We start from the raw sequence: 26,231 nt of genomic DNA, 5'->3' as shown, positions 1-26,231 counted from the left end.
ATGTCGTTTCATGGCATCAGGAACTCCAAGGGCCTTGAAACTATACTACTGGGAAACAGAAGTGCCTTCTCTTGTTTTTTTGGTGTTTTGTGGGGTTTTCTGGAATACTTTCTATCACCTAAGAGTGATTCTGCAGAGGTTGGGATGAACAGAAAATGAGCAATGCTTTCTGAATTGGAAGGAAGAGTAAGAGCTGAAGGACTGAATGGATTGCCACTACCTGGAAAATCCCCATCCATCGAGAAACAAAAAACTTGGCGTTAGATCCCCTTGTTCCAAACCGGCCATGTGATCACAGATAAGCCACCTAATCTCTACTTGACCATTTAAATCAATTAAGACTACAAAAAAAGTTAAAATTCCATTCCTCAGTCGCCATAGCCACGTTTCAAGTCCTCGAGAGCTGTACCTAGTATGTAGCTAGTGGCTCCTGGACTGGACAGCACAGAATATGTTTCCATCACTGCAGAAAAATCCACTGGACAGTGCTCTTCCAGATGCTGGGTCTCTGTTTTCCCACAGGTTCAAATGGAGATCATTAGACTTGCTCCTTAGAGCCAGCACAAGGACAGAATGTAACTTAACATGGTTGGCATGGTGCATGACATACAGTAGATGCTTGGGGAATCACGGATCCCATTCCCTCTTAGTCCTGGGAGGTCTCTGCAGAGTGTGTGGCAGCTGTCCCTCCTTCCCCAGAGACCAGCTGGGACCTGTCACAGCATGGGAGAGGCCTCAGACTTTTCCTTTCACCCGGGCAATTAACACTGGGAAATGTTTGTTGCTTTTAGGAGGTGTTGGAGTAGCAGGATGGTGCCTTGCAATCAATCCTTAGGACGGCTGGGCCATCGCACTAATCACTGAGGAGGTACTCAAGTTCTCCCCTGTCTGCAAACCTAGGAGCCAGGGAGAAGGGAATTCCGTATTCCAAGCTGGGCCCATATTCCCAATCACTGCCAGTGAATCCCTTGTGTTTCTTAGCTATCTCATGGGTTATCTAGGGAGAGGTTTTTTTTTTTTTTTTGAACCTGGGCTGGTTTCCCAAAGCCACAAAGAACACATCTAACCCGCCTTCCCTCACCACCCAAACAGTATGTTCTCTTGGTTTAAGCAAAACATTAGTGTTACCACAAATATCTTCTAGGCATGATAGATCTATCATTAGATAGAGTTTCTGAGAAACCTCCTTTGACCTCCCAAGCTGGAGTGGATGGCGGTCTTCTCTGTGTCCAAAGCCACCAGGCTCCATCTATGATAGCACTTGTCAAACTGACCACCTCTGCCCATTTACCTGACAGCCCCCTACATTGGGCTTTCAGATGTCAAAGGAAGTGACAGCCTTTGTCATCCTAGCCCCGCAATGCCAGGCACAGTGCCTGGGGTACAACAGAGAGCATGTAGCTACTCCTTTACTTGTTAGTTTTGTAGGGTTGCTGGTCACAAGGTGAGGCAATGGTGAATCCCAATGAGAACATGGGCTCTGGGTTCACATCTAGGTTCCGCTCTTTCCCGGGTATGTCAGGTTGAGAAAGTCACTAGAGTCTTTGTACATGAGTTATCTCTTTTGTAAAGTATGGTAATAGAACCTATTTTATATGGATGCTGTTCATGTGGTTTCATATGGAGATAATAGGGTAGCACGATGCTCGTGCATAGCGGAGGCTCAAAAAATATTTATGAGTATTATCATTATATTCATCCAATGCTTTCATCCATTAGGGGCCTCGTGAAGTGTTTAGTCTATCTGAATAACTTTGCAAATTCCCTTAAATATATATAGTAAATTCACATGTATCATCCCATGAAAAATCCAATTAGCTAAGATGATATTCCTCCTTTTCCTCAAAGTTTTTATTTGTTTGTTTTTGTCCAGGGAACCACCCATCAACTGCATTTGGTTTTCTCCAAAGCATGTCAACAAATATTTGGTACCTGTAGGTAACTTAGAAAATATTTGATGTCTGTGTAGGATACCAATTCTAGGTAAAAGTACTAAAAAAACTTTATTAAAAATACTACTTATATTAATAATTATAGTAATAATAATAATAATAGTTTTAGATCAGCAAGAAGAATGATATTGTTCACAGTATTTTACCAATACATCTCTATCTGGCTCCAAAATGAACAGACTGAGTTATAGGTCAGGTTCTACATCTGGTGAGTTTCTTTTTTTATTCTTTGTGCTAAATTAGAAAATCCCAAATCACAATTATGGGTTGTCAGCAATGACCGCAAGTGTTTCCTGGATATTCTGGATGCACAGCTCAGTCTTAGACCCACAATGATGGGGCACTTTCCCTGGAGACTGCCTTGTTCAGTCGCTCAGTACTCCATCAGAACAGCTGTGTCAAGAGCCAGAAGTTGATGTCTTAATGTGGGAGAGAACAGTGAAAGGCTTCCCTTTCCCCAGTTGCATTACATTAAGCACTGGAAACTGTATCTTCATGTTTAGTTGTTGCATTTGGATGGGATTTTAAGTGCACAGGACAACACATCAGGAGTTTCATTCTCCGACCAACGAAGAGCTTTATCTTCTATGCTTCGTGAGTCAAATTCTTGGCCATCAGGTGATTTGTACCATAATTCAACACTTAAAAATCCTTATATTATCTCCTTAATATTAAAACCTTGATAATTCATGCTTTGTAATTATAGCTGCAGGACATTTAAGACATGGATATCATTGTCATTTCGGCAATTCACTTGAAATTGTGCAAATAATCATTACTGGCCTTGCCAGTGTCTATATTAAAAGAAAGCACCATTTTTTCATTCCCAAAACTGGAATTAGTACCTTTCTTGTCATAGCCCATATACTTCAGTCTGTGGGGGTGGTTGAAACTTGGACATTCTTTCTGCACAGCACGTTGAAAAGATGTAACATGCTGGCCGTCATCTGATCATATATGCAACATTCAATATTTCCTTCAATGGAAGTCATGACTAGAAAGCAAACTGCTGGCCAGTAACTGATGTCTGTGTGGACGGGTATTCATGTGCAAATGCTGTACTTGCACAACTGTGTTATCCTTGCTAGCCTGGCCGGTCCTTTCATCCCAAAGCAGGTTTCCAATTTACATTACATGCCACACGATCATCGGTACCAAATTAAATTGCTCTTCCCCTCCAGCACCAGAGTCAATGATGAACTGAAAGAAGGAGTCATCTAGCACTTTTCTTTCATATATGTACCACACCTATGATTCATGGTCTGCATATCAGCGGTTTCATCCAACTGTGAAACAAATTCTCTTTACGGCGCCCCTCCCCCTACAGAAACAGTCACTGCAATTCCACATTGCACAGATATTATGTGACACCCAACAGCGCCATTTAATGATGGGATTTCGCCAATAGCTTGTTTGTCCTCTCCATGTGTGACGTTTATCATTAAACCTGCCGACAATTTTAAAAGTCTCTTAGCATTAGTACAACTTGCAACCACGTTAGCAGTAAGGAACACAAAGTTAGCAATAAGAAACTTAACTGCGAATGACTTCTGGTCCCTTTTTCACCTCTAGGGAAAAAACTATTCGATGTTGTGCCAGAAAACATTTTTGTGCTAATTTTGGAGGAAAAAAACTCTTAAGAGGAGGTTTATTTTATTTTTTTCGAAAAAATTTTTAAACAATGCAAGACTCTTGATGGTTTCTTGCCCCTATTTCACAGTTGTGCAATACCTCACCCTGTGGACAAGGGGATAAATGGACTGATGACCCAACAAAATCCATGGTGAAGACATGCAGCTTTCTACTTTCTACTCACACTTTTCCTTTTTGGCTGCTCATGTGGAGTCTTTACACTTTCTGATTCCTTTGCCCCCTGCACTTATTTATGTTCATGTTCAATATTCACCCTGGAGTGCTGTTTACTACATGTGGTTTCAGCATTATAGCAAGTTAGGATATTTTGTTATTTTGATGAGCCTATGATCCATTTTGTAAATTGTTACTATAACACGCTACAACAGAAATAACAAATAAATACACAGTTTTTAACAACTTTAAACAGTAGCCAGCAAAGAATATAAAAGTGTTTTGACCTGGATGCACAGAGCGTCCTGTTAGCTGAATGTGGGCTGGGATGGAAAAGACAAACAGAACCCTTAGAGTCAACATAAAACAACCGTAAGTAAGAGCATACTGTAGTAAGTACGTGACAGTAGCCCTGTCAGAATCATATTCTATATTACATACTCGAGAAATAGATGTGTTCCAAGAAGAATCACTGCTTTTCTTTTGAGGCCAGCAAGCTACATGCAGACAAACAGACAGACTGCTGGGCATTGCTGGGAACTCACAGCTCACACATCGAAGAGTATCTCATAAGCTCTTCTACGTAGCACCCTGACCATCTCGCCGCCTGGTTAACATCACTCCCTCCCCTTTCATTAATGAGATCTACTTACTTCTGGATAATGCCGTCGCCACAATACCCACTCCCGTGGATGTATACAGCAGCAGGTGATGGCTCACTCTCTTCACTTCCCGAAATGGTGATGACCCAGTATTTGTACACACTGCCAAGACTGAGATCCCTGGAAAACAAAGAAGACTGTTAATGAAGATGATCAGCTACACAGACACAATTCTGGGGGCAGACAAAATTGATCCCCTTGAGGATATTCTATCAGTCCTGCTTACTTTTGAAAGCACACATACATTAAGTCATCCAATAATTTTTATCATCTGCTATGGTTAAGACACTCGCCTACGCATGACAGACCACACCAGAACGAACAGCAATAATAACCAGCATCAATTGACACATGACTGTGAATATTACTAGATACTTTTTGATCTTTAATTTAACCTTCACAATAACCCTGGTGGATAAGAGTCGGATGGTATGTGGCCCAAAATGAGGGTGTCTGGGAGAGAAACTAAATGGGATAAGCAGACAGAGTGGGGAAAGTATCATGCCAGATTCTGTGGGCACAGTCTGCTCTTTCCCCCTCATTTTAGGCACTCAACAAAACCCCATTACGTGTCAGTAAGCCCCTTCCTTATACTGCACATCCACTGGTCGTCCTTCTCCCCACCTCCTGCTCCTCTCCATGTGTCTCACTCTAGACTAAAGGAGCAACCATAGCAGCATCCACTAACTGACTGTCAGGCTTGGGGCTACACACGTTCTGTGTATTTTCTCATTTGAGATCAAAACAACCCTACGTGTGTACGAGTATTTTCATGTTTATTTTACAGATGATAAATCTGAGGCATAGAGAGGTTAATCAACTTGCTTACAGTCATATGCTACTAAATAATATCCTGCATTCTGCCTCCATAATCCCTAGGTTAGGCCTGTTTTAATAATCTCATCCCTTGCAATGGGGATTCTGTCCTGAAATTGCAATTCCAGGCACTGGTGCCTGCCAGATTCTCAGTTTGCCTAGCCTGCATCTCCCTTCGGCTCTTTAGACCTCCCAGGGCAGTGCCGACTTCCTCACACTCAACCTTATTACCAGATTTCCACCCTCCCCTTCATTAGCCCGTCTCAGCTCCCTGCTTGAATTCATCCTGCCACCAAACCTGGCTACTGGCAATTATCCTCCAAGGCAAAGATACATTTATGTCAATTCCACGTGACAAAATCACCACCCCCATTTCCTTGTTGACCATTTTCAAAGGGCAATGTTATTCCTCTTTTTATCTCCCCCCACCCTCGGATTAATTATTTACTTTTTAAGAATAAAAAATGTCATGGGGAAAAAAAATCCCACAAAATGATAATGAAGAGAATTCCTATCAGATTCCAGAGTTGGGGGGTGGGATTTCATAAACAAAAGGATGATGTCAAAAAATCTCAAGTTCTCCTGCCCATCTGTTGTTTCAGCTGCTGTTAGGGCTGGGGCTGTTTGGATAAGGCCAATAAGATAACAGGTGCAGAGGCAATGGACAGACAGTGTCTCCCAAATCTCAACACAACGATGAGCATGAGTTTATGAGCACTGGAGGACTCTGGTGAGGAATATAGCCTTCCTGAGAATGTTGGACTTGTTACCCAAAAGAGACTTTGTTTTGGCAGTGCTACAGCAAAAAGCACTATTGAGGGTAGACTAGAAGTCCCTGGGGATTCCATTAGCGTTCTGTTAATGAAAGCTAGGTGGTAAAATGCATACAAATCTTGAGCTATTACATGTATGAATATATGAATTAACTGTTGCCTTGTAAATTTCTGGAATGCTGATTTGGTGAAACAGGCTTTCTTTTTTTCTTTTTAAAAAAAGCTTTTTAGGTATTTTAGCCACCTCTAGATCAACAAATGTACACTTTTTCTGGTGGTACTTCTAAAACTGAGTATCGTGGTGTCGGGGAGAGTGGCTTTCCTTGGGGGAAGGGGAGAGTGGGGTCTTCCCAGGTGATACATGGAGACACAAGATAAGGAAGCCATGCATTCTACTGTATATTCATCTTCCTCTAAAATATGGAGGCATGTTTTCTATTAAACAAATGTGGCCGTGTTATGAAATAAAAAAAGAAATTTTCTTCAGGCTACATCTCAGGCCACTGGGGGCATATGGTCACTGTCTGAACTAGATGGAACTCTTCTGTGGAAAGCAGGAGGGTGTGAGAAGTACATCTCTACGTTGTGTTTTTCCTTGTAGTGTGTGTCACAAATGACTTATGGCTGGTAATATTTAAGGTACTCTGCTAATATTTATGAATGTTTTCCGCCTCCCCCCTACGTTGCCCTCCTTGCTCCCCTATTCCTCCTCCTCCTTCTCAATAAACACAAGTCTGAGGCAAGCAAACACGTGTCTCTATCCTGGCTTCGTCTCTTACGAGCTCAGAAGTCACAGGCAGGTTGCTTCACTGCCCTGAGCCTGTTCTAAATGAGTCATAAACCTGACCTCATGGCATTTTCTTACAGGTTGAATGTGAAAACATATATAAAGCACATATGTGCCCAGCCTCTGATGGCTAACAAATTTTAGCCCATCACTATTTAGCCCACTATTTTAGCCCATCACTATTAATGCTTAAGTATCAATATTCTCATTCACTGGAGTTATGCTATGCTCTCTTCAGTAGAAGGGATGGAGTGACAGCTACATGTAACCTTGGTTAGGTAAACCCACAAATTGCACGTGCCACAGCTTAGTGGAAAGTCTCTTTTCTGCCACATCATGTAGCTACAACACCCTCAGTGCCTGCAGCTTGCTCTCCCTCCACGTGGCTATTCCAACTTCTGAAAATTCTGGATCCCAGAAGGTTTGTCTTACCCCGGGGCAAAATCTGTCTCCCGATAACTTCCGCTCACACCTCCTTCTTACCCACTAGCATCACACAGAACACATCTGATTGGTAGGGAGACCTTGATAAGCCTCCTTCTTCCAACTGTGTGTGCACAGCCCATGTATCATTACCTCCCAGAAGCCTGACAGCAGCTCTTGGAAGGAGGGGTTGTTATCCCAAGTTTCCAGATAGGAAAAGAGAAGCCCAAGTCACTACTTTGGTGAAAAGGCAGGGAAAGGAGAGCAGTGCTGCTGCTATTAAAAGATTATATTTTCCCACTGAAGAATCCTTGTGATAAAACTACATTTCCTCCATGTTGAAGTCAAAATTAATGCTAACTGAGGGCTCTTTTCTCAAGAATCTAGGTAGAAAAGAATTCTTTATTTTTTTTAACGTCTATTTATTATTGAGAGACAGAGAGAGACAGAACATGGGCATAGGAGGGGCAGAGAGAGGGGGAGACACAGAATCTGAAGCATGCTCCAGCCTCTGAGCTGTCAGCACAGAGCCCGATGCGGGGCTTGCACGGACCATGAGATCATGACATGAGCCGAAGTTGGATGCTTAACCAACTGAGCCACCCAGGCGCCCCTGGGTAGAATAGCTTTTTTTTTTTTTTTTTTTAATTTTTTTTTTAACGTTTTTATTATTTATTTTTGAGACAGAGAGAGACAGAGCGTGAGCAGGGGAGGGGCAGAGAGAGAGGGAGACACAGAATCCGAAGCAGGCTCCAGGCTCTGAGCTGTCAGCCCAGAGCCCAACGCGGGGCTCGAGCTCACGGACCGCGAGATCGTGACCTGAGCTGAAGTCGGACGCTTAACCGACTGAGCCACCCAGGCGCCCCTGAATTCTTATGGAAGGACAAGCTAGTGACCTCTGAAGCCTTGGCTGGAGGTTAGGACCCATTTCGCGCTTGGTCTAAAAGTGGGACATTGATGTCAAGTTGTTCCCTTTAGCTGCTCCTGATACCACCTGGTCTTACCCTGTCACTTAAACTCCTTATCCTGGGCCTCCCACATCCATCAGACTCTAGCCTCTGTCCCTCTTCCCCAGCCCAGAAGCTTCCGAGTGATTCCTTCTGCATCCCTGCTGCGGCCAACATCTCAACCTTGATGCCTGAACCATTCTGTGGTATCTCCCTTTTCCAGAACTGCCAACACCATCAGAATATTCTGAGATCCAAAGCCACTCTCCGGTTCAAAATCTCATTTAGAGCATGAGGGGCATCACACTGCCAAGCCAAAACTCCCTATTTACTCTTTGCTTGGAACTAAAATGTTACCACTTCCTCTGAAACGTGATTAATTGCATCACTTCTGATTTATTTCACAGAATTCTCAGTGTCATTTACTTACTTTTTTTAAAAGCTAAACCTCATTAGCAGTTAATGGTCAATTCTTCAAATTGCATCTCAGATTAATTTCATCAGTCCAGCTAATAAATGTAAATTGCAGTCTTGAAATGGGATGAGATTGCTTGGCTACTTTTGAGGTGTTGTTTCATGCACCCTTTGTATGACTTCTTTTGAAAAAAAAATTAACATTTAGCCATCGTTCTTTCACAAACCTCTCAAATGACATATCAGCCTTCGGTTCGCCTTTCTGGCAATTATAAAAGAAAACAGTGGCATTTCTAATTGGTATGATATTTCAGTATCCTCCTCAGAAATGTCATATTGATGGTAATGTGGATCAGATCGGGAGCCCAATCTTTTAATTTTTATTCCATTTTTATTTTTTTTAAGATTTTATTTAAAAATTTTTTTTTCATGTTTATTTATTATTGAGAGAGCAGGGCAGAGAATGAGCATGGGAGGGGCAGAGAGAGGAGGAGTCACAGAATCTGAAGCAGGCTCCAGGCTCTGAGCTGTCAGTACAGAGCCCAACACGGGGCTCGAACTCACCAAGTGCGAGATCATGACCTGAGCTGAAGTCGGACGCCCAACTGGCTTAGCCACCCAGGAGCCCCTTTAAAGATTTTATTTTTAAGTGATCTCTACATTCAACATGGGGCTCAAAACTGTAAGTTCAAGGTCAAGAGTCACATGTTCTACCAAATGAGCCGGTCAAGTACCTTGAGGTCCCAATCTTAGAGTAGAATTTAGTTATAGACTATTGCCATATAGTCTATAGACTATTGCCAGATTATGAAATCATGATCTTGAAAATATTAATATGGACATAAATATCCATAAGGAGGCTAAGCACCATCTGACCTAGCTTTTGGCAAAAATGTGTACTTCTTAAAGTGTTGATGTGTAGTTTATATCACACGTGACTGGTCCATGAAAACCCATCTGAAATCTACAGGCACGTCACTTCACTTCTTCAGGTCTGTTTTTCTACCTTCTAATCAGGATATAGGACTCTTGCCCCATACCCACGCGAAAATGAAATGAGAAATAGAAAAGTGCATCAGCAGAAAAGAGGGACCGAGAGCCTCACTGCACTATGCACATATCCCATTTTGCTGCTCCCAGGAAAAGCTCTAAAGCCTCTTGATTACTCTTTATCGACCCCTATTGTTTCCATCTTATAGCATTCACTGATCACAGTCTGTCTCTCCAAACTGTGTCATGCTTCTTTGAAACTCCTTCCTCTGCAATAATAACAGCGACTGTCATTTCCGTTTGTTGCCTGTTTATCATATACTTCTCACTATGCTTAGTATTTTCTATGAATCATCTCATTTAATCCAAATGACATTTTCTTGAATAATTATTATTATCTCCCTTTTCAGTTGTTGAAAGTCGTATTTAGGAAGGTTGACCTACTGCCCACAGTGACATTGCTTTTGGGGCAGAGACTTGAGCCAGGTCTATCTAACTCCATCCCAAGACAGCACTTTCTGGAAGTGGAAGCTGTTATGAACAGAGAAAATACCGCAGAAAAGTTCAAAGACCTAGTTCTGAACCAAGTAGAGTCCACATACAAAGACCACTTTGAAAGTTGTAGGAGAACTACAAACATTCCCTTAAACACTACCACTACCACAAGCCATTTCCTGTCTCTGACTTGTCTCTGTCTCTTCATCTATGAAATGGAAATCTCGGGAGAAAGACGATCAACTTTGCAATGCATATTCCCAATTTAATGAGAAATGTAGTTTTGTATTTTTCTGTCATGAGCTTTTCCACCAGCTAGAAGCCACCTCAGCAGTTAGAACTGTGCACTGAGAATGGGTATAGTTCAAGATCTACCACCAGATTGTCTGAGCTGGATGACATGGTGGGGGGGCACCACCTAGGATGCATCTGGCTGAGGAAAAGCCCAAGTATTCCAGTTCTGCCCTGGGCCAAGGATCAGAGGGTAATACCCAAGCACTTTGCATACCGACTACCAGCCAAGAATGGGCAGAGAAGGAAAACACTTTCTGAGCCTGAGATGATGTACCAAGGAACTTTGTACATACGATTATTACTGTCTTAACGAGAAAAGATATCAGTTAGATAGAAAAGCATAGAGAACACTATAAAATAAAAGTCCTTAGGCTCACTACCCAGATTTGTCAAATTATAACACTTTGCCATATTCCCTTCATCTCTTATTTTTGTTGTAAAAAGAAATAAAATATACTATTTTGTGTATTTGCTTTCAACCCACCTGTGTGCTCCACCTGTATCCCATTTCTCTATCATGAATGTTTTCATACACATGCATTGTTTTGCATATTTTAAATTTCATAAGTGTTTTAATACCACATTTATCAATATGAAGCTGACATTTTTTGTGCCTAGCATTATTTTTTGAAATCGTACACACTGATACATAAAATCAAACACATGGATACACGCAGCTCTAGCTCATTATTTTCATCGATGTAAATATTATATTGTATGAATATACCGCACTTCATTTGGCCATTCTTTTCTTGATGGACATCTAGGTGGTTTCTATTATTATTGCCACCATTAATCCTTTTTGTTTGCTATTTCCAATAATGTTACTTTAAACATTGTGTCCATTTTCCTTTGCACACAGAACAAAAGTTTTCTGAAAGAAATGTATCTAAAGTAGGATCTCTAGGATGAAGGTAATCGATTTCATCTTCAACTTTGTAGATACTGCCAAATTATTCTCCCAAATGGTTATACCAATTAAGTCTGTTGCCTACAACAGACTTCCAAATGCTCCAGATCTGTGTCAGCACTTGATTCTGCCAAACATTTTTTGCCAATCTGATGGATATTAAAATATCATTTAATTACTGCTGCATTTTGCCTTTCCCTGATTACTAACAAGGCTGAGTATCATTTCATGTGTTTGTTGACCACATAGGTTTCCATCCATGTTACTTGCTTGTTCATCACTTTTGCCTGTTTTAATTGCGTTCTTTTTTTTTCTTTTTCTCTATTGCCATGTAAGTATATTTACGTACACTGCGTACTAATCCTTTACAATTAAAGGTACTGCAAATACTATTTCTAGGTCTGTGACTCCTCTTCCTTTTATTCTGTTTACGCTGCTTTGTTGAGTAGAATTTTTAAATCATCTCCTTCACGATTTGTCCTTTTTATATCTTGGTGCATAAATGTTTCTTTCTGCCAAGGTTATAGCATAGTCACCTCTATTTCTTTTGAATAGTTTTAAGGTTTTTATTTTCACATGTATGGCTTTAATCACGAACAATATAGTTTTTCAAGTGGTGTGTGGTAATGATTATTTTCCCCTCAAATACCGATGAGCCATTGGCCCAGCATTATATATGTAATAATCCTTTTGCTACTGAACTGCAATACCACACCTGCCATATATCATTCCATACTTAGATAAGTTTGTTTCTGGGTAATCTTGTTTCATTGACCTATTTTTTTCAATCTCCTTATCAATAGCACTTTGTCTTAATATCCAGAGTTTTATAAAAGTCTTGATTTATGCTACAAGTCCATTCTATACTTTGGTTTTCCCCTTCAAAAGACCCCTGAGATCTTCCACGTGAATTCAAAGTTTCATTTTTTAAAATGCCTGTTGGGATTTTGATTCCAATTTCATTGAATTTATAGACGTATTTGAGGAGGAAAGACATCTTTATGGTATTGTATCCTCCCATTTATACACACACTTCATCTTTTTATTTATATAGGTCTCCTTTTATGGTTTCAGTAAAGTTTTAAAGCTTTCTTCATAAAAATTGTGATGACATTTTATTAGGAATATATACCTAACTTTAAGCATTTCTAGATGTCAGCACTATAGTAAATGGTAGCTTTAATCTATGTATCTATCTACCTATCGATCCATCTACTCATACACATATACACGCATGTACCTGCATATCTGTATTTGTATTCTCATATTTGGAGACTAATGAAATAACTCAGTTTTACAAATTGATATTATATTTAGATGTCCTCACAGACTGTTTTGTTAGTTATGCCTACTGTATTTAAGTATATATCCTTTAGGAGATTAAGGATGTACCTTTTTTTTTTTAATTTTTTTTTTAACGTTTTTTTTAATTTTTGAGACAGAGAGAGACAAAGCATGAACGGGGGAGGGTCAGAGAGAGGGAGACACAGAATCCGAAACAGGCTCCAGGCTCTGAGCTGTCAGCACAGAGCCCGACGCGGGGCTCGAACTCACGGACTGTGAGATCATGACCTGAGCCGAAGTCGGACGCTTAACTGACTAAGCCACCCAGGCGCCCCAAGGATGTACCTTTCTATTCCCAGATAACACTGTTTCATTTGCTTTGTCTTGTTTTCATCATAAAGGGGCCTGATTTTAACAAGAGACTTAAATTCTGCATCTAGTAAGACAACCTTGTTTTAGAAAAATCATCTCATATGCTACTATTGTGAATTACTGGAATTCAGAGACCATCTAACATTAGAGTCTCTTCTTATTCTGGGATAATCCTGCCTACGTACAACGTGCATGTTTGTGTGAAGGCAGAGGTTTTAATATATTGCTGAATTCTGTATGCTAATATCTTACACAAGTCTTTGGCTTCTTGGTCATATATTTAAATTACCAAAAAGTTTTACCTTTGTCATTTAATTATCTATTTATTTATGTATTTATTAATGTATGTATATATGTATGTATTGTATCATGGAGATAATGTTTTATGTGACACTGGTTCTTTTGATTTGTTGTTTTCTGGCCTATGACATGGTAAATTGAAAAAGTATGTTCTACATGTCCCAGAAAAAAAAAAAATATGTATATAATTTAATTCAGTAGCAAGGTTCTACACACTTTTATCAGATGAAACATTTTTTTGTGTTGTTCAAAATCTTTTAGATCATTATTTTAGCTTGCTTGATCTATTAATTATTAAGAAAGGTGTGTTAAAATATCATAATATCACAAATTCATCTCTCTTTTACGTAAGTCATTTTTTATTTATACATTTTCAGGTCATGTTATTTGGTATATTTCAGCTCAAAATCGTTACATAATTTCCTTTCATCATTTATATGGTGACCTCTATATCTTAGTAAGATTTTTTGCCTCGATGTTTCCTTTATCTGATGAATATTAATTAGTTTTGCTTAGTATTTGCCTGGCAAATATTTTCCATTCCTTTACCTTTCACCTTTCAGTGAACTTATCTTTAGTTAAGTCCAACCTGAGAACCTTCAGAGGTGACTTTAATCTGATTAGTAGAAGGACTATTGTATTAGATTTATTCTCACATCTTGTTTGTGGTTTTTAATGATCATTCCTTTTTTTTTTTTGCATATTTGTTTCCCCTCTTTCTTGCCTTCATTTGGATTTGTTGGATTTCTTTATTTCTGCTCTCTCCCCTTCTCAGTCCATCTAATCTTTGCAGACTGTACTTTCCAATTATATTTCTTTTTCTCGTTTACTCTAATATACTAATTAATATGCATGCTTGTCACCAAGATCAAACTTCAACAAAAACCTTGGTGTGGACTGTTGCCCCTTCTCTGGGTGTCTTGTTTACTTTTTTTATGTTTTAAATTTTGACACAGGAACTCACGTTCATTAGGTTTTAATCTGTGGGAATCACATGTCTCCTGTGTCAAATCTATATCCTCCTAGAATGATTTCAAGTTCACTTCTAGGTACCCCTGGAACATCACTAACCCAGAACCTTTTCCCTTCTCTCTCTTCCTCTCCCTCTTTTTTTTCTTTCCTCAGTAGTTTTCCAGGTCAGGCATTTCCAGACAACGGTGTGCAGTATAAATTCAAACCTCAATCTTTGTGAGGTTTAGGCCATATGCATACATAGTTTTGCCTAGTACACCTTTTCACCATGCATGTAGACTTTCAGGGGTCACCACTGTGTCCTGAAGGCCTTAGGTACAATTCCTCACCTTGAAGAGCTGCAGGGCCCAATCTCTTCTGCAATGATAAGCAAGAATACTCAACCCACTCAGTTGCCAAAATTGATGATTGTCCCTTATCCCAATTATGGTGGTAAAACATCAGCGTTGGGGCTCACCTGTCTAATTCTCAATTTCATCTTATCTCTTGCCTTGGCCACACATTTTCCTGCTTTCCTGCTTTTCAGTCACGCATACTAAAGGATGATACTTGTATCGGTTACATTTTCATCTAGAATGTCCAGATGGATGCTTTGTATTAGAAACACCTTTAGATTAGCTCCTTCACCCAATTTCTTCATCCTATTCCTAATATAAACTTGAAAGGTAGAAGGCATTTATTTGCATCGTTCAGTTGAGGTCCAGGGTAACGTAGTGACCTGCCCAGGTCAGGGAGATAACAATTGTAAAGCAGAATTTAAACCATGCTGTTTGACTCTAGAACTTCTGACCTTTCCATGACATTGAGTGGACTCCTGAGATAAGCTCATGGTAGTAAGCAAGACATCAATACCCAATCCAAGTACAGAAGACTGAAACTATCTGAAGATAAGAGAAACTCCTCTTCATAGTCCTAAAGCCTTCTAGGAAGCTGCAACGCAGACTGGATTACATTTTATTTCCTCTGTAGACTTGTAGAGGAAACTAGCTTCAGTTCTAACATATCTTTAGGGTAAGAGCTGACCTTTTTTTCTTAATTGAGAAGTGACAGCATATTATCATAATTGCTTTATTTTTTCCTAACCATAAAGAACACTCACATTTCTTTTAACAAATTAGAGCTCTATAAGAAAGAATTAAAAACCAAGGCAAATCTTCTCAAATTCCATCACCACCCTGAGGCAGGCTACCAAGAACATTCTGGTCAGCATCCCTTCCCGTATCTTTGTACATATAAATGCGCACACATAATATGTTCCGTGAATGTAAGATCCAAATCTATCTTCACTGATTCATCTTTGCTGTTTACAAAAAAGGGGTATAGGAGAACTAAATCGAGCTAGTTAGCTCTACACTAGATAATTACATTTATGGCTTTGACCACCTTTTCAAATTCTGGATAAATATACAGTAAAACCTTGGTTTTTGTGAGCATATTTTGTCCCGGAAACATGTTTGCAATCCAAAGCACTTTTATATCAAAGCAAATTTCAGGAACCATTGGCTCAGTTCTGATCATGTGATGTTTGGTGTCACATACTACTCACATTGCAAGACATCGCTCATTTATCAAGTTAACATTGACTAGAAATGTTTGCTCGTCTTGAAGAACACTTGCAGAACAAGTTACTCGCAATCCAAGGTCTTACTGTATTTATATCATTTCATTTATTCATCCATTTATTTGTGCAAAGAGCATTCATTGAGTACTCCCAGCTTCTTGTGGGTCTGGGATTCAAAGGTCAATAAACTAGGGCCCTGCCTTTAGGATGCTCATAAGCTTTGGGGGGAAAAAAGTCAATGGACGGCTTTGACACAGCCTAAAAAGTGTAGGGGCTGTGGGAGCACAGAGTGACATCTGACCCAGGCTGAAGAGGAGAGAGCCTGAGAAGACTTCCCAAGGGAGGTTTACTGGCTTGACTAGAGAAAGGGAAGGAGGAACCAGGTCAGGAAAAGGAGAACAATGGTCTTCTAGGCAAATGATATAATCATATTTGTTTCCAGGAACCCTCTTGCACTGTTGGTGGGAATGCAAACTGGTGCAGCTGCTCTGGAAAACAGTGTGGAGGTTCCCCCCAAAATTAAAAATAGTATCTACCCTATGACCCACCAATAGCACTGCTAGGAATTTACCCAAGGGATACAGGAGTACTGATGCATAGGGGCACTTGTACCCAAATGTTTATAGCAGCACTTTCAACCATAGCCAAATTGTGGAAAGAGCCTAAATGTCCATCAACTGACGAATGGATAAAGAAGATGGGGTTTATACATACAATGGAATACTACTTGGCAATGAGAAAGAATGAAATATGGCCTTTTGTAGCAACATGGATGGAACTGGAGAGTGTTATGCTAAGTGAAATAAGTCCGGCACAGAAAGACAGACACCACATGTTTTCACTCATATATGGATCCTGAGAAACTTAACAGAAGACCAGAGGGGAGGGGAAGGGGGCAAACCATAAGAGATTCTTAAATACTGAGAACAAACTGAGGGTTGATGGGGGGTGGGAGGGAGGGGAAAATGGGTGATGGGCATTGAGGAGGGCACCTGTTGGGATGAGCACTGGGTGTTGTATGGAAACCAATTTGACAGTAAATTACATATAATAAAAAAATCATATTTGTTTCATGGAAGACCATTTTGATAGCAGTGTAGATAACTGATTTAAGGGGAAAGGTGTAAAGGGTTATGTGGTTGGTAGGGAGACCAAATATCCCCCATGGAAAGAATGATGCAGGAGCGGATGAGTACCTATCAAGTTTTGGCCCCACGCTAGGTGCCATGTCCTATTTTGTTTAAAGAGAAATGAAACTTACAACAAAATATTTTTCCTCACTAAATACCTCTGGAGCTGTGTGTAGTCCTCTCTAAAGAGTTTCTTTCTTAACATGCATACATTAAGGTTATATACACTCAGTTTTGTGCCACATAACAACATATTCTTTAATTCCAATGTTGTCTGGGTATCACCCTGAATTCTTAAGAGAACACTTTACTTCTGTTCTAGGCTGAGTGCCACTTTGGCCTTATTTTATACCAGAAGAGGGTGGTCATTAAGGATTTGGGATGGAGAACACCACATGTGCTTGGGGAAAAAACAGCTCGAAAGGCAGAGTCTGGCATCACTGTGGATGCCCCCATCCTACATGTCAGGAAAAATGACCATAGTTCTTCCATTAACTTTGGTTGTGATTTTGGATGAATCAGTTTTCCTCTCTGGACCTCACTTTTCTTCTGCTATGGAAGGAAGGAAGGAAGGAAGGAAGGAAGGAAAGAAGGAAGGAAGGAAGGAGTGAGGGAGGAAGGAAGCAAGAAAGGAGAGAGAGACAGAGACAGGGAGGGAGGGAGGAAGGAGAGAGAGGAGGGAAGGAAAGGAAGGAAAGAAGGAAGAGGGAGGGAGGGAGGGAAGGAGTGAGGGAGGAAGGAAGGAAGGAAAGAAAGAATAAAGGAAGAGACAGAGGGGGGAGGGAGGAAGGGAAGGAGGGAGGAAGGAAGGAAGAAGGAAGGAAAAAAGGAAAGAGAGAGAGGGGAAGGAAGGAAGGGAGGGCAGGAGAAAAAAAGAAAACAAAGCATGTATGGAGTTTTTGGTAGGACTCATCCCAAAGATGAAGATACCATCATTGGTTTCAAAGAGTTCAAAGGCCCAAAGGAAGGATAAATCAAGTACAGGATGGGTATAATCTAAGGTAGAGTTCAAAGAGCCACCAATACAGAGGGGAACCAAATAGTGGCTGGAAGGATGCAAAAGGCTTAGGGAGACTTCTGACTTTTGCCTTGTTACCAAGACAATATCCATCACTTATTCCTCCTGGTGACCAGTATGAGCTCCAAACCATAGTCTGGATGAAACTAATGAGAATGTGATGGCAGGGGTCTGCAGTCCACTGGGCTTCCCGATCCCTCCCAGTGGGGTTCCGGTCTGTCCCCCTCACACAGGTAACACAAAGCTTATTCTTTTCATGCTTGCTACGCTGCCCCCACTCTGTCCACAGCTCAGGAAGGAGCAAATGTATATATGCAACAGATTAATTCCAGCAGCCTTTGATAGAATTGTCTAAAGATCTGCCCTGGTACCAATTTAAAACACAGTAGCAAATTTAATAAAACTAACAGTTTTCAGCCAAGGCCTTTGTTATTTTGTTTTAATCATCTTTTACCACCAATTGAAATGATTTTCTACTTTTCTTGGTGCAATGACATAAAATACAAGGGAAAGAATGGAGGGACAATGTGGAAATTATAAAAGATTCAGAGCTTCAAATTCTGGGATAAGGTAACGGCAGTGCTGAGATTTAGCTGGCTGTCTGTGTCAGGCACAGATCGGAAGGGAAGACATTTGCCAGTTTGGGGAAAACACCACACCTGGATAGCATTAAAGAAAGGGGAGAGGAAAGATCTACAAGGGACTCTTGTTTTTCCTGAATGCAACCAAAGGCGATGTGTGACGGCTTCCCCAAACACCCTGCTGGTGATGGACAGGTCTCTTGATTACAGAGCTGGGGATTGTGACAAGTTGACCAGTCGCCTAGGCCTCTGGGAGCCAAAACACCAGCTACGGTTGGAGGTAAACAAGGCATGCGGCACAGTGTGAAAATCGAGGCCAAGTAGGGGCCAGGGAGTCGAGCGGAGGGACCAGTGACAGCTGGTGATTGAGGGGCACTAACTGAACACAGTTGTTGAGGACCAGGGGCCAGTAGGGAAAGCAATGTCCTTTCTCCTCCCTGTGGCCTCTCTGGGTGGCCAGAAATTTTATTACTGGCAGAGGGCAAGCCCAGCAGCATTTTGAATCTGGCACCACATCTAAAACCCTTTGGGGGCTGGGCTTCTCTTTCTTCTCTCCCCCCAGCCCGCCCACCCCATGAATGCTTTGGGTTCGGTGAAAGCCGGCGTGCAGTCAGCAGACTACATTTCCCCTCAAATTTTGAAACCCATGTGCACTTGGGGAAAATGTAATCCTTATGTTTCTGATTCATTTACACTTAACTCATCAAAACGCTATTTTGTAAGAGCTATTTGATGTCCATGAAGCCTTCTAAGCCCTTTTGTAAGCCTTGCGTCTTAGAAGCAGGAAGTCACGTTTCTGACAAGAGGGAGAACTTGAACCTAAAAGGTTGAGTTTGTTTTGAAATGAGGGCGCCTGGAGGGTCACGTGGACCCTGCGCTTGGCCAAATGTGTTCTCTCATTTCCTATACCACCCCCCTCACCAGCGCCAGCTGCCATGACGTTACCGATGTCGGCTCTCTATGACTTCACTCCGAGCATCATCGGAGACTTCTCCGTGATCACAGAGAGCCTGGCTCAAATTTGAGCCCCACGGTTTGGCCAAACTCCAGCACTCTGTTATGTGCGGGAAGGACCACCTGGACTGGGAGTCAGGAGCCCTTGGCTTGATTCCCTGTACTGCCATCACAGGGCTGTGTGACTCTGAACAAGTGACCTCCTCTCTCTGGCCTTAATTCTCTCAGTGGTCAAGTGTCAGCGCTTCAATGCTCCTTCCAGGTCTGAGAGCTTTTGGGGCTAATTCCTAGATGGGAGGGGGCGTGAGCACTTGAGAATGCTCTCTGCTTAAAAATCTGGAGACAGAGCTGTAGACAAGGAGTGGAGCTCAGGAAGGAAACACAAAAATGTAGAAACAGAGCTGCATGCCTTCAGATACCACTTATTCCAAGTTTCTAATCGTGGGACGGATATGAGAGTCCAGAGAAGGGGAATGAATCGCCCCAAGTCATACAGAAAATTAATGGCAGAGTTCAACGGTTCTGGTATTTTTGACTAACATCCTTGGATGGAAGTTTCCAAATGTTTCAGTTCATAGTACATTGAAGCGGGGGCAAAAAACCCTACTTCCCACTCTGACAACAAGAATGTGAGAGCCGGCGTTAGCATGGAAGGCGGGGCACTGCTTTGCATGAGGCACAGGGAGGTGGCCTCTGGCTTGTATTAAAGCCCATGAGTGAATGATTAATCCCGGGCAGAAAACAAAGCCCATGCCTTGTAACGTTATAGGCATTAGTGCTACGGAAGATTAACCCCCTGACCCCCTGGGGGTCCTTTGCAGAACACTGGACTACATTTTGAGAATCAGTGGATGATGAAAACAGGTGGGCTCACAGGTCCCGTCTGCCCATCTCACCACACACACATGCACATACACATGCACACACTCCTACGTGCATGCACACGTGCACACACACTCGTGCGTTCACATGCACGCACACACACACACACACACACACGCACGTGCATGTGCACATGCACAGGCTCACCTCACTTGCTCCTGAGTCTCTACACAGGGAAGAAATTTTACGGTTCAAAGTGAACTCTAGCTGTGTGCCCGCCACTGATTCATAGCTGGCAACTGGAAGGCACTTTCAAACTGTTCTGCCTCTCGTCCCGACCTACATATGCCTCTACCTCCACGTTCGGTTTCCGTGATGCCAGTACCCTAGGTGTCTGCCATAACCCACACGCCTGCCTCCTCCCTCTGCCAAGTACGTCCATCCCCTTAGCTCAGTGCGTCCAGTTCTCACCACCCCCACCTCATCTCCTGCTTCAGTTCTGACAACGAACAGTGCCTTACTTACCTGACTGTGTCCAATCTGTGTCCCTACCCCTACATTTACCAGAAAGCCACTCATCACCAAAGAACTATCCTGAAACGAAATCTGATCAGGATCCTCTTACCTAACACTTTGTGGCTCCTTACTACCTACCTTCAGGATGAAGCCCAGCCCCTCCAGTACAGTACTCTAGAATCATCATTACTGGCTTCTCTCAACCTCTCTGACCTCTTTGCTCATCTGGTCTTCCTTAAATTCCACCCCCCTCACCCCATTCTGCCAGGAGAAAGTAGTGTTAACTCCCATCCCTGACTGACTAAATACCCTGGCCTTGGCTTAGGTCCTACCCTTCTCCCAGAGCTTCTCACTGAGCCTTTAAGCCAAGTGGGGAGCTCCTACCTACATGCTTCTTTTACCATAACACCTTCCTCACTATTTTGTTACCCTTGTTTATCTGTCCACTTCTTCTACTAATTAGATGAAGTTTCTAGAGGGCTAGGACTCCCTTATTGACTGGTTTATTTATCCCCACTGCCTAGGACATGGCCTGTTATAAAGACAGTGCTGAATAAACACCTGTTGAATGAAAGGAAGACTTACTTACATCATCTGGCCCAATACCTTTACTTTAAGGATGAGGAAACTGAAGCCCCAAGAGAAGGGACCATGCTATTAAGATTCTCTTTGGTCTTTCTGATTCTCTGGTAACTAATCCATCTTGGAAATTAAAAGAGAGGCCTCATACCATATATCATCTGCATCATCACGAATTTCTGGCTTTATTGTTATGTCACAGGGTTTCTTCATGCATGCATGCCTACATGCATTTATTTACCTACATTTATTGGCCATCTACTTGGTGCCTGGCATGGCACCAAAAGCTTAGGCTAATGTGGCAAGTACTGCTAGTCCCCACCTCTAGGGTCTCACTGTCTAGACAAAATGCCACTGACCAGGAGAACCACACTGATACATTCTGAAACAGTCCCAAGGAAAGAGCTTGGTAGGCTCTAAGAGAGAGCAGGATGTTAACAAGGAGTTCTGAGAGCCCCAGCATGTCTAGAAGGCTTTCTATAGAACCAGCCAGTCTCTGAGCTCACAGTCCAGACCTGTGGCTAACGGGCCATGCAACCTGCCCCGTCCCCCCCTTACAGAATTAGATGCACTCAGTGCAGATGAGACTTCAAGGAGGGTCCAAACAGACTGTCAGAGCTAGAAATGTCCTTTGAAGTTATATACCTATGTCTTCATTTTACAGAAGGGAGACTGTGGTCCCTAGATGGGGAGTCACGGATCAGGGTCGGAGCAAGTTTTAGGAAATCGATACTGGAATCCTGGTCTCCTGATTCAAGGGTCAGCACTTTGGTGTTTTGTTTTGTTTTTGTTTTGTTTTTTCCTTCTTCTTCTTCTTTTTTCTTTAGCTTAGTTACAGAGATTAAGTGCAATTTTTCTTTCCCATCTTCTAATCCGACAATGAACCTTAGCAACTCTGATGAGAGTTTCATGGGAAATTGATTCATGTATGTGTCTGTGCATGTCTGTTTTTGCCTTTCACACATACTCTCCAGACTGACCCTGGCCAAGAACAAGCCTAATGAAAACCAAACAATAGAAAGAATCGTGAACATTTAAATCTTTATGGTTCCCCAAGATTGCATTGTGTTCTTGCAAGACCATTATCTCATTGTTTTTTTTTAGGACACCCCTCATGAGACTGCATGGACATCACCCGCTTTTTCCAGGGGAAACAGCTGAGACTCAAACCACTGAAAGGATCTGGTCAGGGTCACACAGCAAATCAGCCATGTGCTGGTCCGGGAATCAGGTCTCTTAATTTTGAATTCAGACTCTCTAAAATAATGTCTGAGGTTCCTGTTTGCACAGACACAACATAAACCCACTAAGACCTGCCTGAAGGATTCTCATCATATCTGAGCACAGACTGAATGGATTCTGTCCACTCTTCCTGCCAACGTCCAGTGTGAGATAAATTCCTCCATTCTTTCCACATCTGTAATTACTCTGATGGCTGTTATTTTCCTTCTCTTTCCTATTCATGTATTTGTTTGCTTAAAAATCAGGAATTGGAGAAGCACAACTAAAGTCCAGTCCATCCTACCTACCCCAAGGGCAAACAGCGAGAGAACAAAGAAGTAAGTGATATCAAGACACTCATTACAACCTGATTTCACTAACTCATTGTTTTCCAAAGGGCCTCTTGCCCTACCCCACCCTCTAATAACATACTAAATTAAAATCTATTCTTTTGATTTATATTTCTCTGATAAAGAAGATGTGGAATATATATATCTACATACATACATACAATGGAATATTACTTGGCAAGAATGAACTCTTGCCATTTGCAACAACGTGGATGGAACTAGAATATATTATGCTAAGCAAAATAAGTCAGGCAGAGAAAGACATCATATGATTTCCTTCATATGTGGAATTTATGAAACACAACAGATGAACATAGGAGAAAGGAAGGTAAAATAAGATAAAAACAGAGAGCGAGACAAACCATAAGAGACTCTTAAATACAGAGAACAAACAGAGGGTTGTTGGAGGGGTGGTGGGTGGGGGAATGAGCTAAATGGGTGATGGGCATTGAGGAGGGCACTTGTTGGGATGAGCACTGGGTGTCATATGTAAGTGATGAATCACTGTTTTCTACTCCTGAAACCAATACTACACTGTATGTTAACTAACTTGAATTTAAATAAATAAAATTAAAAAAACATATTATTTTATTTCCAGAAATAACATTTCCCTCATTCCAAATACTCATACCTGAAACTTGAAATTAATTGGGTAACTCCTTAAAACCTTTGCATCCAATATATCACCAAATATGGTTGATTCGACCTTTAAAACATACCTCCAATCCATCTACTCTTCTAGGCAAATAATCATAATTTCTGGTTCAGACTTTAGTAATAACTCCTGGATGGACTTTCTCATTTTCCCTTAATTCTTTCTTCATACGGTACCCAGAGGAATTTTATAAAAACACAAATAAATAAATAAATCCAAACAAATAAATCCAAACTCCATAATGTTTGCCCCTGCTTACCTCTACAGTTATGTTTCTGTATATCCCCTCCCCTTAAGGAGGAATTATACTCTCTTATGACCTCTCAAAATAATAATCTTCAGCTTGTAATTATATTTTCACTTGGGCTATTATTTAGCCCAGCCCACATGGAGACTGACCTATAATAGGTACTTATTATGGACTGACTGACTGACGGATGGAAGGACACAAGGAAGGAAGGAAGGACACAAGGAAGGAAGGAAGGAAGGAAGGAAGGAAGGAAGGAAGGAAGGAAGGAAGGAATTTATTAGTAGAGCCTTCTGTCCATCATTTAACCTCTGTGGATCTTATTTAACATCTGTAGAGAAAACACCGTAACAACACACTTTAAAATTCAGTAGTGCATCAGACAGACCCATTGAAATTTAGATAAGTCATGTGTTAGCGCCAAACAGGGACCCTTCACACTTTCAAAATCATGAAGGTACTTGGAGACAGTAAGCACTTCTATGGCTGCTGCTGGCCCTGGAGATCTGTTGATTTTGCTAAACCCTTTTGCTTACCTTAATGTTCTCAGAACCCATATTTCATTCTGAGAGGTACTTGGCCTAAGACTGACATGAGGGAGTCATAGGTAGATGATGCCCAACTTCTAGAAATAGAGTACAATTGTGCTGACTATATAATCTGCTAGCCTGGGCTAGGAGCAGAGGTATTTGTTCTGGGCTTGAAGAAATAGCTCTTACTCCTGATGCTTCTCGTCAGTCCTGGCAGGCAGGACATCAGAATGCAGGTAAGACCATGTCAGGTAGGCAGCACAGAGAAGCACCCACTCAGGAAGAGGTCCGACCTGGAGCAGGCATTTCAGCAACATGCTACTGGAAATGCACTTCATCAAGTCTCCTCCTCCTCATCTACTTACATGTTCAAAACACAAAGGAAAATATTTGTTCGCTTTGGTGTCTTTATTCTGTTGCTCCTTGGAAACAAGAAAAGCTAGTTCAAATACCTTTTCTCTCCATCCATCAAGGTGCCACCTTATGTGCTGCCTGTCACAGCAATGATTATGCTCAGTAATTTGCAGGAATGCCCTGGGATCAGGCAAGGAGATGTAAAACCGGACTCTAGCATCTATTAATGATGAGATCTTACATAAATAAATGACTTTATCTCGTTGAGTCTCAGCTTCCTCATCTAAAAATAAGGCATACTGACACCTATACCTCATTGGTAGACTTATAAAAATATTGAGCATATTTGAACTATTCACCACATGGTAGTTACTGGTATGATGTTAGTGACCTGCATATGTGATGGTCGTTAACACCATCCAAATTTAGGCTCCGCTGGGGGCAGAGATTGGGTTGGTTTTTCTAGTCTACTGTATCTTCAGAATGTGACACGGTTCTCATCCAGGAAGCATACTAAATCGGAAAATATGTCAACATACAAGTGATTACACTAAGAGTAACTTCTTCATAAATGCTAGTTCTCTCTTGATTACCTGTTTCATCCTAGATTCTAATAACATTGCTGAATAAGCAGGGGCACTGGCATTAAAATCCCAGTTTAGCAGATGGGAAAACTGAGATATGAACAGATTAACCACCAGACATAAATTAAAGACATTAATAGACAAATCACAGAAGAGAAAGTGTAGATACCCAGTAAATACTTGAAACGAGGCTCCCTCAAGATGCTCAATCGCAAAAACATCAATGAGAAACCACGTTTTCATCCATCAAATGGGCAAAGACAAAAAACTTTTCATTTTGTCAAGTAGTAGTGACAGTGTGGGACAGCAGGTCCTGCCACATGCTGCTGGCGGGATGTGAGCTAGTTCACCCTCTCAGAATGCCACAGAATGTACCCATTAAAATGAAAACGACCTACAGCTTATGACCCAGCAATTCCATCTCTCAATATCAACTCTAGAGAAATGTTCACATGTGCCTACAAGGAGGTTCCTGTAAGAGTTCTGTAAGAGTACAATACAGAGTACTGTAAGTACAGTAAGAGTACTGACTGCAGCATTTGTTTGTAATAGGAAAAATGTGTGAAATAATATAAATGCTCAGCATTAGGGGTATGGTGAAATAACCTGTAACACACTCCCACTATGGAGTACTGTATAGTACTTAAAAGAAATAAAATAGATTTTAGAACCAAAGTGGATAGATAGCCCAGATTACTACATTCCCCCCCACCACCAGAAAAGTCCGCTTTTGGTCTATGATGAAGTATATAGTATAGCATTTTGGTTAATTAATTCATCCTTCCATCCATCCATCCATCCATCCATCCATCCATCCATTCTTTTATCAATGTTTGCTAAGTACCCAACTGGTTTCAAGCATCCATACTAGGACAAACCTCTTAAATGATCAATTCTTTATCATCTTCAAGGTCTCAGCTTAGACATCACCT

General features: G+C 41.3%; 1 protein-coding gene across 1 annotated transcript in view; it reads right to left on the bottom strand.

Annotated features, from left to right (window-relative positions):
• The window catches only part of PAPPA (pappalysin 1), a 240,756-nt gene that overhangs the window by 127,364 nt on the left and 87,161 nt on the right, over positions 1–26,231 (bottom strand). Inside the window, exon 8 of the mRNA XM_042913034.1 lies at positions 4,412–4,540. Coding sequence (XP_042768968.1) covers positions 4,412–4,540 — 129 coding nt within the window. The remainder of the gene's footprint in view (positions 1–4,411; positions 4,541–26,231) is intronic.

Source organism: Panthera leo, chromosome D4 (genome assembly GCF_018350215.1).
Source record: "Panthera leo isolate Ple1 chromosome D4, P.leo_Ple1_pat1.1, whole genome shotgun sequence".
Lineage (NCBI taxonomy): Eukaryota > Metazoa > Chordata > Mammalia > Carnivora > Felidae > Panthera > Panthera leo.
Note: the sequence above shows the minus strand (reverse complement) of the source record. Positions and strands in the feature narration are given on the sequence as shown.